Source organism: Elephas maximus, chromosome 8 (assembly GCF_024166365.1).
Source record: "Elephas maximus indicus isolate mEleMax1 chromosome 8, mEleMax1 primary haplotype, whole genome shotgun sequence".
NCBI lineage: Eukaryota > Metazoa > Chordata > Mammalia > Proboscidea > Elephantidae > Elephas > Elephas maximus.
The window spans coordinates 14,593,106-14,609,666 of record NC_064826.1 but is presented as its reverse complement, the minus strand read 5'-3'; the positions used below and the strand labels follow the sequence as shown (position 1 = coordinate 14,609,666).

General features: G+C 50.9%; 1 protein-coding gene across 1 annotated transcript; it reads left to right on the top strand.

The window, feature by feature from the left end:
- The first annotated feature begins 1,997 nt into the window (after positions 1-1,997).
- On the top strand, positions 1,998-16,227 carry STRA8 (stimulated by retinoic acid 8). Its single transcript, XM_049894607.1, has 8 exons — positions 1,998-2,189; positions 5,728-5,803; positions 6,398-6,488; positions 6,903-7,097; positions 8,803-9,088; positions 10,949-11,022; positions 13,313-13,421; positions 16,153-16,227. The coding sequence occupies exons 1-8, from the start codon at positions 1,998-2,000 to the stop codon at positions 16,225-16,227; spliced, it is 1,098 nt and encodes a 365-aa protein (XP_049750564.1).
- Positions 16,228-16,561: the final 334 nt, after the last annotated feature.

Genomic DNA, 16,561 nt, shown 5'->3' with positions numbered 1-16,561 from the left:
AAGGGTCTCCTTTTCCCTGGGCAGTTCAAAACCTCCACTGTCTCACCTTGCTTCCAAGTAAAGGCTTGCTGTGGTCTGGAAGTTGGAGACTGTAAAGGTGTGACCTCAGTCTAACCTAGCCCTAGAGCTGGATGGGGCCTGTGCGGAGGCTGCAGCTGTCCCCACCCCCCCACCCCCCGCGCCCCAGCCAGGGTGTGACTCCTGGTAATAAACATCCCAGGAGCTGACACAGGCAGTCAGTGCAACAGCCCGTTACCATCTTCCTGCCTCTGTTGAGAAGCCAGCTGAAGGAAAGCATCAGGGCACGTAGACAGCCTGGACAAGCCCGCATTGCTGAGGAGAGGTTTGCTTTCAGACCTAAGTGGTGTTTTAAAATCCTGCCTGGGGTTTACTCTCTCTTTGGTGGATTCTCCAACTAAAACTTAGTGGGAAAGGCTTCTTCCGTCTCCCTCCCTCGATACCCTTTAGGGAGGAGATTCTGCTCCAGCTGCTGCCAGCTGTGGTGCTGGGCGTCATGGTGCCTGTCATCCTGAAAGCATCAGTCACCTGGGGAGTGTGTTACCTGTGCAGATGCCCAGGCCCAGCCCCTAGCAGATTCAGATCCAGTGTTTTGGGGGCAGGACCTGGGCATGTGCATTTTCAACAGTCTCCTCAGGTAACTTCAACATACGCCAAACTTGGAAAAACCTGGCCGAGGCCAGACATTGTCCCCGGACAGTAGGCCTGAGCTCAGAGGAGAGTGACCCAGAGGAGACCGCCCCCTCGAATTCACTCACAATGCCAGCATCCAGTGCCTGTCGGGGCAGGCCGTGTGCTGGGCCCTGGGGTACACAGGTGAAAAGCTCACAGGGCAGTAGGAGCCCCTGTCCTCTGGGGGGGGGTGGGCACCTGAGGGAGAGGTCCATGGCTCACATAAAAGGCCTGGTCCCGTCCACACCCCACACACACATACCGCACTCTCATACACATACCACACTCATGCATGTGCATCACACACACCTCACACACATGTACCACACACAGGCATATCACACTCTCGCACATGCACCGCATGTATACATACATGGACACATGTACCACACGTACCACACACATGCATATATCACATACACACACCACACATACATGTACCACACACACCACACGCACCACCCCCATCACAGGTACCACACACATCACACATACACACACTACACACATCCCACACACATGTATCATCCACATTCATACACACGCGCCACACACACACACGCCACATCAGAGTCCCGGAATCACGTCACCTAGGAAAGGGCCCCAGGTGTATATCAGAGCCACCTGTGAGCTCAGGGGTGGTCGCCAAAGGACAACATAATGATCCTCCTCAGAAACCGCTGGAAGCGAGACAAGGCACGCCCACTGCTGCTTGTTGTCATGCCACATGGCCTTTTGCTTTCACAAGTTTTAGGGTGCATTCTTTTCTTTTCCTTCTTCTTTTTGAGTTCTAAGATAGGTACAGGAAAGTACACTAAAGCATACTGCATAATGCATTTTTTGATATGTGTATTTCAGTGTAACCATACCCAGATCAAAGAGGGGTGCCTTCTTAAGGTGGGAAGGACCTCAGAGGGTGGGAACCGTGCCTATTCAGATATTGATGGACTGGTAAAGAACAGGATCTCAGGGAATGGCTTGACTCTCCATGGCCACAGCAGTCAGTTAACAAGTGTCTGGTGAGTATCTACAATGTACCAGAAACTTCTTGGCATAAGCGGTCTTGCCCCTCAACCATGAATCAGGTATGGGTGGCTTGTGTCTTTAGGAGTAGACCTTAAACAATAGATTTTGTGTCATCTGGTATTTATTTTGCACCTGTTATTTATTGATTACGTTCATTGCTTTGGGACTTTTCGCTTGGGGGAACACCCCTTTCTGTCTGCTTCCATCTGCCTTCCTTTTTCTTTAATGGTGTGTCTTTATTATTTAAGGGGGAAAAGCGTAATATTACGTTGCAGCTTGTAATGGAGACCTCTGGAGAGGGCAGCAACCCCAGCGGCAGAGCGACATCCCGGCCCACGGCACAGCTGCAGGAGCTTGAGCCCCGGGTGGCCCGCAGACGCCTGTCGCAGGCTCGGCACCGTGCCACCCTGGCAGGGCTCTTCAGCAACCTCAGGAAAATCGTTTATTCCCACTCTGACCTCGTAGCCTCAAAGGTATGGGGACTGGAGTTTGGGGAGGAGGAGAGGCTTCTACATGGAGGGACTATGGAGCCCAGTGGGGGGCTGGCCTGGAGCTACCTCCCCTAGCTGCCCGCAGCCCAGAGGCCAGGCCAGGACATCCCCTGGCTCTGTGTCTGCTGCTGCACTGTGCGTAGTGTGAGAGCCGGACCTCACTGACCTGCAGCAGACGAGCCTGGCGTCAGAGGGAAAGTCACAGGCCTGCAGAAGGCCTGGTTATCCAGCAACAACTACACCTGCCCTTCCGACTGGCAGCAGAGAGCCTCCAGCAGCTCCAGGAGCCCAGACCTCCACCCCAGAACACACACCATGCCACACATCACAAACACACATCCCCCCCACACCCCCTGACTTAGCACACACACACCACACCACACACACCCCCCACATACCACACACCACAAATACATACCCCTCACACACAACATCCCACACACCACACACAACAAACACACACCCCTCACACACACAGCCCACACACCATACACACACACATACATATACCACACACCCCATACACAATGCACACACACCACACTACAAACATACACACTTACCACACACCACAAACACACACACCCCACATACACACCACAGTACAAACACACACACCTCACTTACCACACACCACAAACACACACACAACTTCCACATACCACACACCACAAACACAAACCCCCCACACACCCCACATACCACATACCACACACACACCACAAACACACCACACACACACCCCTATATACCGCGCAGCACACACACACCCACTTACCATACACCACAAACACACACCCCACACGCACCACACACAAGCATACACACACCACGCTACAAACACATACACCCCACTCACCCACCCCACATACCACACACCACACATATACCACACACACATGCATCATAATTCACATACCCCACACACCACAAACACAAACCCCACATACCACATACACACCACACCACAAAGACACGCCCCACAAACATACCACACACAGCACATGCCACAAATACACACACCCCACACACACACACCCTACATGCCACACATCACAGACATACACATCCCATATACCACACACTATGGAGACACTACACACACACATATACCACACTACAAACACACAGTCCCCATACACACACCCCAAACACCACGAACACACACACACCACAAACACATACGTCGCACTCACACATGTACATGTGCCACACACATGCACACATTACAAACACACATGTACTCTACACACAGGCATTACACATCACATACACACACCACGCACCCACCACACACAACCCACATACCACACCACACATGTACCGCACACACTCACACACACAGGCATTACACACATGCACACACCCCTCAGTGTTTGCGTCCACGCTAGCCAAGTAGCAGGCAGGGCTCTCCAGGTAAGCAACTATCTTTTCCTGGTCTTCATTCCACTGTTTTCCTCATTCGGCATTTTACGGTGAATCAGGGCACTGAGCAAGGTTTGGGTGGCTTTGAGTGGTGGTAGTGGGTGGTGCAAACAGGTAAACAGTCGACTATTAGCCAAAAGGTTGGTGGTTCAGACACACCCAGAGACACCTTGGAAGACAGGCCCGGCAGTCCACTTCCAAAAGGTCACAGCCTCGAAAGCACTGTGGAGCACATTTCTACTCTGCACACATGGGGTCGCCGTGAGTCGGAATCGTCTCGACGGAGAGCAACAACAACAGCAGGGGGAGTAGAGTTCGTAGTAATGGTAGAGGCCTCATAGGAGGGCAGAGTGGAGAGACCCACAGTCCCTGCCACTGGCCAGCGAGGGGCATGCAAGACAGTGGCCCAGCTGGAGAAAGAACAGGTGTCAAGGCCTCACAGAAAGAAATGGGAGTAACCCCAAAGGAAAACCATTCGTATCCCTAAAATGTGCTCCTTGACCAAGTGGTTGAGAGCATGGTGCCTTTTTTTTTTTAGCACCTCCCTGTAGGGTCACTGTGCGTTGGCATTGATTCAAGAGCAACAGGTTTGTTCTAAAGGGGGCTCTGGGTGGTATACCCCAGCATCCATTCCGGGTGGTGGTAGTGGTATGATCTCCCTCTTCAGGGCTCTGCTGCCTCCTGGTTACAACAGAGCAGTTGTAATGATGGTGGCAGAAACGTGTTGTAAAAGGAGGAGAAATTTTCCTAATGTGATGCAGAGACAGAGTTAAGATTACAAATCAGTGAAATGAAGGAAGGGAGTGGAAATAGCCTCAATAATTGAGATCGAAGCTCCCAGATTGAAAGTTTTGAAGAAATACTTCGAGAGGATAGAATTATATAATAAATAATACTATAAAGAATGTCATTGTTGTTAGGTGCTGTTGAGTCAGCTCCAACTCATAGCCACCTTATGTACAACAGGACAACACTGCCCGGTCCTGCCCCATCCTCAGGTTAGTTGCTCTGTCTGAGCCCATTGTTGCAGCCACTGTGTCAGTCCATCTCATGGAGGATTTTCCTCTTTTTCGCTGACCCTCTACTTTACCAAGCTTGATATCCTTCTCCAGGACTGGTCCCTCCTGATAACATGTCCAAAGTGAGACAAAGTCTCACCGTCCTCACTTCTAAGAAGCATTCTGGCTGTACTTCTTCCAAGACAGGTTTGTTTGTTCTTCTGATAGCCCATGGCATATTCAATATTCTTCACCAACAACACAATTCAAATGTGTTAATTCTTCATCGATCTTCCTTGTTCATTGTCCAGCCTTCGCGTGCATATGAGGCGATTGAAAATGCCATAGCTTGGGTCAGGCACACCTTAGTCCTCAAGTGACGTCTTTGCTTTTTAATTCTTTAAAGAGGTCTTTTGCAGCAGATTTGTCCAATGCAATACAACGTTTGATTTCTTGACTGCTGCTTCCATGGGTGTAGATTGTGGATCCAAGTAAAATGAAATCCTTGACAACTTCAGTCTTTTTGCCCTTTTTCATGATGTTGCTTGTTGGTCCAGCTGACTATAAAGGCTAGCATTATATAAAATAAAAGAAGAAGAAAAAAAGTGGGGAAATTCAGAGTTCAAGTTGACAGAGCACTTGGTGAGCTTCTAGATCACCTGGAGTATATACATGTAGCAAACCAAAGTATTGTTAGACTAGCTCATTGTGCAACGTTGCGACTGAGCAGGAGTCCAGGCTGTGCTTGTGTGGAGCCTTGGGATTTATGTCCATCACCTGGGGCCTCTTTAGCCACCAGTATTCATTGCTCCTCCAAGTAGCGCACGTGGTCATTTCCCTCTTTTGCAGCAGCGGTAGTTTGCTGGAAGCAGCTTCGTTGTTTCCAGATATGTTGGTATTTCGGTGAGAATCCATGTCTAGAATACACATTATACCTCATGGCTTTTGTGCGTCAGAATAACCTTCTTATCCTCTTTACTGACTCCCTCATGGACGTGACTGCGTCTGAGGGAGCCTGGCCTCAGACAGGAAAGGGGCCACAAAACCAGCCTCTGCGGTGGAAGGCCAAGTTGAGCGTTGTCTGTCTCTGTCCTCAGTGGCAGGTTTTGAATAAGGCGAAGACCTATATTCAGGACCTGGAACAAACCTTGGATACTTTGCTGAAGCTGAAAGGTAATAGAGCACAACCCGCCACCCCCATCTCCCTCCCAGGGAGAGCTGCTTCAATGTTTCTATTAAACCAAGTCACCAAATATTTATTGAGCGCCTACAGTGTCCCTGGGCAGCACAAGCAGCTTGTGCTCAATGTCTAACCAAAGAAACATGGTGGTTCAGACCCCGCCCCCCCCCCCCCCCCCGCCCCAGCAGCACCATGGGAGAAAGGCCTGATGCTCTGCTCCTGGGAGATTAAAAAAAAAAAAAAAAAAAAAAAAAAAAAGCCAGGAAAACCCTCTGGAGCAGTTCTACTCTGCACACATGGTGTCGCCTTGAGTTGGAATCGACTGGACGGCAACTGGTTTTTTTAAGCTAGTGGAACATGGACTCGGAAAGGGATACTTTCAGTTTCCTTAGTTCTGGGTTACTGCCCCTCTGGAAGCCCTCTCCCCAGTCTAATGTTCTCCCCTTGCTCCTACAAGGTGAGGTAGAAATCAGGCTCCTGGAGCCCTAACACTGAAAGTGGGCGGCTTCAGGGACCCCCTGAGCCAGAGAGGCAGGAGAAACTCGACAAAGGCCTGACTTCTACTCTTGCCTTCAACCCCTCAACAGAATCCTTCAACCTGGTGGATGGATATGCTAGAAGCTTAGAGGAGGTCAGGAAAGAATATGCCAGAATGTACTCCGGGAAGCTTACATACAGGTAAGTCCCAGCCAGCTCCAGGAGCCTGGCACTGTACTGTTCTCTCCCCCACAGCCCCAGACGCTGTGCCAGGGCAGCCCAGCCATGCAGAAAGGAAGTCTCAGCTATCAGCCTCTTATGGCCTCTGAATCTGGGGAGATACTTAGGAAGGCTTTCCCCACTCAGAGATTACTAAAAAGAATTCCCCCGTGTTTTTCTCTGGTACACCTTGCTTTCTCACCTAGCATGGCGTCTTGGGAATTATTCCCTATCCATATGAAGAGATTCTGGTTTTCAAGTCCTGTATCAGAGAGATGATTTGCGAATATTTTCCAGATTGTGTCGTGTCATGTCATTCTCAAAAGGGTATCTTCTGAAGAACAGAAGTCCCCTCCCCCCCTTTTTTTAAAAAAAAATGTGTTTTTTCTCCAGCAGGGAACCAAATAAGGCTTGTCAGAAGGGTGCTGAGGAGGAGGAAGAAGAAGATGAGGAAGAGGAGGAAGACCAAGAGGAGGAAGAAGAGGAAGAGGAGGGGGAAGAGGGGGAGGAGGAGGAGGAAGAAGAAGAGAAAAACATGGAGCTCACACACTCCCCAGGCGCCTTGTCGCCAGACCTTATGGAATTTGAACGGTGAACAGCTGGGCGGGTGGTCAGCCCAGGACAGGGAGCTCCCTGGGGATGGGGTGAGGCTCCTACGGGGGGTACAGGGGGCATGCTGCAGCCCCAAGACACTCAGACAGGCCCTGAACCCTGGAGGCTCCAGAAGTTCCATACAGGAGGTGCCTGAGGATGGCTAGAGAAATTCTGGAAGCTACATTTACATGGCACGGACACTGCTTTACTTAAACTGGGTGTTTATTTGGGGCACCTTGGCTGGAGGAGGTCCTTGGGTGGCTTAAACGGTTTACGATTAACGTTGTTGTGGTTTTTAGGAGCCGTTGAGTCAGTTCCGACTCATAGTGACCCTGTGTACAACAGAATGAAACACTGCCCGGGCCTGTGCTATCCTCACAATCATTGTGTTTGAGCCCATTGTTGCAGCCACTGTGTCAATCCACCTCATTGAGGGTCTTCCTCTTTTTTCACTGACCCTCTATTTTACCAAGCATGATGTCCTTCTCTAGGGACTAGTCTATCCTGATAATATGTCCAAAATATATGAGACATAGTCCACCATCCTTGCTTCTACGGAGCATTCTGGCTGTACTTCTTCCAAGACAGATTTGTTCATTCTTCTGGCAGTCCATGGTATATTGAATATTCTTCGCCACCACCATGACATGATTACACCAAGAAAACCCTATGGAGCACAGTTTTTCTGTGTAACACGTGGGGTCTCCCTGAGTCGGAGATGACTTGGCGGCAACTAACAACATCAAGCATAACAACGATTGTGAGGATGGCGCAGGACCAGGCAGTGTTTCTTTCTGTTGTACACAGGGTTGCTGTGAGTCAGAACCGACTCGATGGCACCTAACAGCAAAAGCCACTCTGTGGGACAAAAGACCTGGCAATCTGCTTCCATAAAGATTAAAAACAAAACAAAACATTGCCATCGAGTCCATTCCGACTCGTAGCAACCCTATAGCAGAACTGCCCCACAGGGCCTCCTTAGCTGTAATCTTTACAGGAGCAGATCACCAAGTTTTTCTCCCAAGGGATGGCTGGTGGGTTTGAACTGCCGACCTATCAGTTAGCAACCAAGCACTTAACCACTGCACCACCAGGGCTCCTTGGGGCTGACTTACCCGTTAAATCAAACCAAACCCACTGCCATTGAGTCAATTCCTACTCATAGCAACCCTATAGGCGAGAGTAGAACTGCCCCATTGGGTTTCCAAGGAGCGGCTGGTGAATTCGAACTCCCAGTCTTCTGGTTAGCAGCCGAGTGCTTAACCACTTTGCCACTAAGACCTTTTGGTCCTGACTTAGAAGCCCCAAATTAAAGCAGAAGTCGTGTCATGCCTGCGCATTCATGGGCTCACAATTTTCAGATATTTTCCAGAGGTGTGAGAGCTAAGCCAGCCGCACCTCTCATCTTTTCTTTTATCAGACAGAGAGCTTCTCTGGGCAGTGGTAGGAACTGGGGAGGGACCCCAAAGCACAAATCCGTTTCATCCGTGGCTGCCAAGAGGGTGTCTGCCCACCAAGGGTCTGGAGCATGCATAGACTAGTGAGGCAAACACACTGAGAGACCCCAGAGCTGGCCTGTTGGGTGGACGGCAGGGTCTGTGTGCTGCAGACTCACCCATGGATGCATCCTGAGGACATGGCTTCTGGGGGGACCTTCGGCCCCTGGCTTCTGGCTTGAGGTCTGGGGCCATTTCTGTTCCAGGTATCTCACCTTCTACAAGCAGATGATGGACCTTCTGACGGGCAATGGGATCATCTCCTCACAGGAGGTGACGCTGTCCATCGTGTCTGCAGCCATCTCCCACCTGTGGCAGAACCTCTCTGAGGAGAGGAAAGCCAGTCTCCTCCAGGCCTGGACACAGAAACACAGTGGCCTCCCGGGCCTCAGAGGGGCCTGTCAGGAGTTGGCCTGTGCGGAGGGCAGCGTGAAGGACAGTGGTGTGGAAAGCCAGGGGGCCAGCTGCTCGCTGGTCTCCACTCCAGAGGAGGTACACAGACCGTGGGGTGGGGGAGCGTGCCCAGGAACGGTTCTGTGTCACCCTTGGCCTGGAGACAGCAGGGATGCTTGGGATCATTTAGCAGCTTTGAGGTGCTATTTGGATTCTACCGTTGTTAGTTGCCGTCAAGTCGATTGCAACTCATGGCCACCCGGTGTGTGCAGAGTAGAACTGTTCCGTAGCGTTTCATCGACTGTGATCTTTCGGAAGCAGGTCTCCAGGCCTGTCTTCCAAGGTGCTTCTGGGTGGATTTGAACCACCAGCTTCTTGGCTAGTAGTCAAGCATTTAACGGTTTGTGCCACCCAAGGCCTATAGATTATAGTAGATTCCCTGGTTTTCTGACATAATCGTCATACTTCCACAACATAATCCCAACATGATCTCCACGGCCAGGAAATAGCAATTCTTTTTCTGCTTTGAGCTTCCTGGCCTTTCTGTGGGGATTATAGAAGGCTCTATCAATTGGGATTCTTTTGGCTGCAAGCTACCTAATTATAAGCCATGAAAAAAGTACTCATGTCCATGGGCCAGGCAGGCTTCAGGTTAGTCTAGAGCATGGTGGCATCACCATGGACCTGATCCTTTCCCCCGTCTGCTCGGTTTCATGTCGAGGCTGGTTCTCACCGTCCCCCCTCCCCAGTTCCCCCTTCTCCTGTGGCTGTGGAATGGCAATGGGTAGCAACTGAGCAGCCATTCTTCCCTCTTTACGTCATGTTAGAGATTTCCTGTGGCTCTTCTTGAGAGTCATGGAAGATCTCTTCCAGAAGCTTCCAGCACACCTTCTGTCCCCCCTCACCGGCCAGATTATTGAGCCAAGGACTGGCAATCAACATAGATTAGCCTTGAACCAATCAGGTCCATCTGAGAGAGGACAGTTTCTGCTCCAAAGAGCAGTTTCTACCACTCAGCAAGAGAGTGGAGCACGTGCTGAGGAGGAGGCTGCCACTTCCACGATAAATGTGTGTTTCAGAACAGCCCTGGCCTGCCACGCCGAGCTTCTGGGGCCTTAGTGGTAGCCTGGCGTGTAGGTAAAGGCAGACCCTCAGCTGGTCTTCTAGAAGCAGAAGGACCTCGGAAGGCTGCTGCTACTGTGCCCAGTCCCCAGAGCCTCCTGTCTTAGTCATCTAGTGCTGCTATAACAGAAATACCACAAGTGGATGGCTTTAACAAAGAGAAATTTATTCTCTCACAGTCTAGTAGGCTAGAAGTCCAAATTCAGGGCGTCCGCTCCAAGGGAAGGCTTTCTCTCTGTCAGCTCTCGAAAAAGGTCCTTGTCGTCAGTCTTCTCTTGGACTAGGAGCTTCTCAGTGCAAGGACTCCGGGTCCAACAGACATGCTGCTCTCCTGGCTTATGCTTCTTGGTGGTATGAGGTTCCCATATGTCTCTGGTCACGTCTCTCTTTATGTCTCAAAAGAGGTTGACTCAAGACTCTATCCAGTAATCTTGTAGATCTCATCAATATAACTGCCGCTAATCCGTTGACATCATAGTAGTAGGATTTACAACATGTGGGGAAATAGCATCAGATGATAAAATGGTAGACAGTCATACAGCACTAGAAATCATGACCTAGACAAGTTGACAGATATTTTGGGGGGACACAATTCGATCCATGACACCTCCCCTCCCTCTCAGCCACCGTGGGGCTGTCAGTTGCTCTGGGCAGTGAGGAGCTCAGGACCGAAGCCCTGGGAAGCCCACCAAGCAGGGAGCAGAGGCCCTGGTCTGGCAGGCTTTGGGCTTGGTGCAAGGAGTGAGCGCCTTCCTGTTCGTGGCTCCCCAGCAGCCCTGAGCAAGGCTCAGACAGTAAAGTGTTTTCTGAGACAGGAAGTGCCGTGCTTTCTTTCAGATCCTTTTTGAAGATGCCATCGATGTGGCAGGTTTCCTGGACAAAAGCGAGGCTCCGAGTACTTCCAGCTCCAGGTGAGGTGGCCGAGGTACCTTGGAAGGGGGTATGAGTTAGCGTGTGTTAGTGTATGTGAGCATGTGAGTTTGTGTGTGAGTGTATGTGAGCTTGTGTGTGTATAAAAAAAAAACAAACCTGTTGCCATTGAGTAGCCCTAGTGGCGTAGTGGCTAAGTGCTACAGCTGGTAACCAAAAGGTCAGCAGTTCGAATCCACCAGGCACTCCTCGGAAACCCTGTGGGACAGTTCTACTCCGTCCTATAGGGTCGCTATGAGTCGGAATCGACTCGACAGCAGTGGATTTTTGTGTGTGTATGGGTGACTGTAAGTGTGAGTGTGAGTTTGTGTGTGAATGAGTGTGTATGTTTGTGCCAGTGTGTATTGTGTGCATATTAGTGTGAGTGTGTCTGAACGTTCTGAGTGTGTATGTTATATGCGGCTGTGAATGTGTGACGCCGTGTGTGTGTGTGTGTGTGTGCATGTGTGTACACTCCCGCTGAGATGTCAGGAGCCTCTCCCCAGTAGACCCTCAGAGGGGTACGTCACTCAGTGAAAGTCCTTGGGGACTCACTTCTTCCTGTCACTTGAAGTGGGCTGGTCCTCAGATTGTGCCATTGCCCTGGGGATGACATTGTCTGGGGTTTCCTCAGAGTGTGGACTTCTCCCATCCTGGCGCTGGTTGTCAGGAAGGTAACAGCTCAGGGCTGTGGAGACAGACTGCTCTCCCAGGGTGGCCCTGCCCAGGGACAGCTGTGGTCTGGCCTGAGAGGTGGCAGTGGCTCTGGGGCCTGGAGAACCCCAGCCGTGTCAGGGTGGCCTGTGCCCTGACCCCAGGAGGGTCCCTGAGCCATGCAGGAGCTGCTCCTCATGGCACCGACAGAAGCTGAGGTGGTGAGCAGAGAGGATGGGTGGCTGACCCCATGAAGGAAAGACACAAAACAGAACCTGGGAGGTTTAAAACCAGACGCAGCTTGACTGGATCAGTACTGTTTTCTTGGAGAGAGCTAGCTTAGGACTGAAATTACCTTGCTACTTTGCTTGCAAAGCTGTGGTCTTACCTGCTTGTGTCATCACTGAAAAGAAGCCTGAACATTCAGCTTTTCACCTTGGGAGTGAGAGCGGCGTTCATGCACCCACTGTCCTCTTAACGGCCACCCAGCCTGAGGCCAGCCCGAATCATGCGGCCACAGAGGCCCCCGGTGCGGGGCCTGCCTGCTTCACTGCCCCACCAAGGCCTGGACAGACCCTGGAGAGTGGGATTCCAGAGGAGGGCTTTGCTTTCTCCAAAGCGTTTTCATGTAGTAACTCAAGCCCCCTCAGCAGTGTGGAGTTTAACTTTGTTGAAACTGACCCGAGGCAGACTTCCCACTTCTGAGCTGGGCTCAGGCCTCAGAGACAGCTTTGGAGAGAAGTTGCCACAGTGAGCTGGCCTGGCAACATTGTGACTCCTTACCACATGGATAGAAAAGACAACCTGTGAAGATTTTTTTTCTACTTTCCTGAGAAAAGGCAGAGTTGCTGCCGGAGGGTTCCTAAACTGAATGGGGAGGGTGTGTCCAGGGAGGAGGGGAGGCCCGAACACTGCTTTCCTGGCAGGGATCACAGCTTCTCTGTTCCAAGTTCCCAGAGGAAGGGGCGTCTCCCCAACTCCAGAAGGCAGTGGGAAAGGAAGTCTGAGAAACAGGCCTCAGTCCTGCATCTGGGCTCATGTTCCACGTTAGACTCACTGAGGGGAAGTCCCAAATGTGTGGTGTGCCCCTGGGACCCCCAGGGTACAGCCCCAGGGGAACCAGAACCCTGTGGCTTTGCTGCTCAATGTTGGCTCCAAGGGATGGAGGAAACCTTGCTCCCTTTTTCCGGAAGCCACGTCTCAGAACGCTACACTAGAACACAAGAGCCAACCTGGCTGTGGTCTTCCCTTTGTGTGGTTCCCCGCGCGACATTTGAGCAGAGATGAGGCAGATCTTTCCGGAAGGGTTCTGGGCTGCCCAGGAATTCGACTGGGCGTTTAAAAGTGCCTGCCTGGTTCATACTGTGATCACAGTATTTTAGGGGGTTCTTTGTTGTTGCCTTTGAGCTGATTCAGACTCATAGGGACCGCATCGCATATGTGCAGAGTAGAACCATTCCATAGGGTCTTCAAGCCTGGGCCTGTCTTCCAAGGCACCTCTGAGTGAGTTCAAACCACAGACCTTTTGGCAAGTAGTCGAGTGCTTAGCAATTTGTACCACCTATTTTTTTTTTTTAAGCAGAGGTAAAAGGTCAGAACTTTAAACATTTGCCGTTTCTTCTTTCTTTCTGTTTCCAGTTCAGTGCTTGCCAGTTGCAACCCGGAGAATTCGGAGAAGTATCAGCTGTACATGCAGATCCTTGAATTTTTCAAAGGCCTTTGCTGTGTGAACGTTCAGTTAAAACAGGTAGGACAGAGCTGGGTATGGGGACACTGCCCCTACCTCCCTGAGGATGGCAGAAAGGGCTTGTTGTGGGATCCCAAGCTGGACCATATTACACCCAAAAGGGACCACGTGGCTGGGGACGGCCTTCCATTCCCTCTGGATGGCTGACTTCAGCCTACTGCATCTTACGGAATGGAAGGTGCCTGGGAAAAACTGGGGAAAGAGGCCAAGGGCTGCCCCCAGGGCAGAGCTGGACAGGGAGCCATCCAAGAGCCAGCTCTCAGCAGGCACTTGTCAGTGCTGGCGAATCCTTGCCACCTTTCAGAAGCCCCAGCCATTTCATCATCTTCTGAGACCCTTGGGGTAATATTTGCCGTCAGCTTTTGAAAGATATTGCTATCGGCCTCCAGAAAGCCGACTGTGCATTTATGGTGACTTAGTGGTGGAAGTCTTGGTCACAAAGCCTCTTCCTCATGGTTTGCATGGGGGGCAGGGAGAATGATACCTGAGCTGCCAGGGAGCAGACCCTGTCAGGTTTATAGCTGTGGGTTTTCTCTGCTCCCTTAGCAGAAGTACACTGGTTATTAAAACAGGTAAGCTATAAAAATGGCAGACGTTTGTCTAAAAATCATCAGGTTGTCTTTTCAATAGGCTAAGGTATAATTAAGGTCCCTGGGTGGCGCTAATGGTTTGTGCTCGACTGCTAACCTAAAGGTTGGCAGTTGGAACCCACCCGGCAGTGCCGTGAAAGAAAGACCTGGCGACCCACTTCCAAAAGATCACTGTCGTTGGGCACCGTAGAGTCAGTTCCGACTCATAGTGACCCTGTGTACAACAGAACAGAACACTGCCGGGTCCTGTGCCATCCTCACAACCATTGCTGTGTTTGAGCCCATCGTTCCAGCCACTGTGTCAGTCCATCTCATTGAGGGTCTTCCTCTTTTTTGCTGACCCTCTGCTTTACCAACTGTGATGTCCTTCTCCAGGGGCTGCTCCCTCCTGATAACTTGTCCAAAGTACATGAGACAGTCTCGCCATCCTCGCTTCCAAGGAGCACTTTGGCTGTACGTCTTCTAAGACAGACTTGTTCTTTCTTCTGGCGGGCCGTGGTGTATTCAGTATTCTTCACCAACACCGTAACGTGATTACAGCCAAGAAAACCCTATGGAGCACAGTTCTACTCTGTAACACCTGGGGTCGCCATGAGTCAGAGTCGACTCAATGGCAGCTAACATCAGCGAGGTATAATTGGCACCTTTCCCATGAATCCATTTCCCTCTGCCTGGTCCACATGGACCTTCCATGTGGAGTCAGGAGCCCTCATCCCGACAGCTGGCTCACCACTGTCCCCCAGTCTTTGGGGGCCTGTCCCTTAGCAGCCATCCTCATTCTTGTGGACACAGTTGTGTTCATTCACCTTAGCAAGGCTTTGAGAGTGGACTCTTGGGACAGCCTTGGCATTGCCTACTTCCTTTCTCCACATGTGGCAGAAAAGAAAGAAGAAGGGATTAGTGTGTCCATACAAAGCAGAGGTGCTCAGACTTAAGCGTCCCCAGGAATCACCTGGGGAGCTTATTAGAAGTCCAGGGATTAGGGTTGCTGTCCAGGGCCCTCAGGGATCAACCCCTGACCTGCCAGGCTAATAAGCTACAGGGGTCACTTTCTGCTGGGGTGGGGTGACCCAGGAAGAGCAAAGACCCAGGAAACATACTTTTAGGGTAAGAGGTCATAGGGAATCTCAAGAGGTTGGCGGGGGTCACTGTAAAGGGAATGAGAAACCCAAGCTAAGACAAAGAGTGCTGCTTCTTAAAGAGCGATCTCTCAAAAACCAAATGGTTTGCACTTGTCTACTAACCAAAGGTTGGCGGTTTGAACGCACCCGGCAGTGCTGCAGAAGAAAGGCCTGGTGATCTTCCATAAGAGTTACAGCCAAGAAAACCCTGCGGAGCAGTTCTACTCTGTAAAACACGGGGTTGCCATGAGTCAGAGTCAACTCAACCACAATGGATTTGGTTTTTTGTTTTTTTAATATGTACAATGAGAAGTTAGTCTCTCTCCTACGGGGATCCATTGGTTGCTAACCCATGCCCTTCCCCAGAAGCAGATGCTGTTAGCGGTGTCTTACATACCCATCCAAAGATATTTTACAGACACCGATAGGTGCTTTCAAACACAACTGGTAGCCAACAACGCACGTGGTTTGCACCTTGCCCTTTTTTAATAGCCCCCCACACACAGATGAGCGTTATCTCATTGCTGCTTTAAAGACAGCTGCACAGTAAACCACCGTGCTGGTATGCCAGGTGATGTTCACCGTCAGCTATTCAGCTATTAGGGGACGTTTAATAAAGCTTTAAGATTGCCTCAGATAGGAAAGAAGCCATTCTGCTGTGTTCAGGAAAAGGTCTTTCTGGAGGTCATAGAGGGTTGAGTGAAACGGAAGATAGGACCTTCTCACTAGGAAGAAAGGCCTGTCAATTTACTTCGGGAAATCAGCCAGTAGAAACCCTATGGATCACCACGGTCCACTCCACAACCGACCATGGACATGGCGCTGGACCAGGCGTGTTTCATTCCTTTGTGCATGGGGCCAATTCAACAGCCACCTAAAACAACCACTGCCTCTTAGCGCTTGCTTCCTGGCCGGAAGCTGGGGATGAGGCTGCGGTTGAAGAGGTCTGGGTGGGGTAGGGGCCTGGAGCCTGGACCCCTATGGAAACAGTGTTAAACTCCTGCCGCCTGTGTTTTGCAGGACCCAGCCCTTGCCATTGACGATGAGCTGCTAATGCTGAGGTGCACGGAAACCTTTGACGATGAAGACCTGTGATGCACACGGCTGGGAGGGAGGGAGGGAGGGATGAACAAGGGTGGCTGTTTCCAAGTTTGAACGCTGGCGGCGGTGGTCATACCTGCCCCAGCCTCCTGGGACTTTTTGAAGTGGGCTGTCCCGGAGCAGTTTTGTTGGTTCCAGTTTCTGGTTATTACAAAGCACTTAAAAGAAGTGTGGTCCACGTGTCGGTTTTTTTAGGGTTGTTTGGTATAAGGAGTGGTTAAAGTGGTCAGCTGCTAACCCAAAGGTCGCTGGTTTGAACCCACCAGCTGCTCTGAGGAAGAAAGATGTGGCAGTCTGCTTCCATAATGATTACAGCCTTGGAAACCCT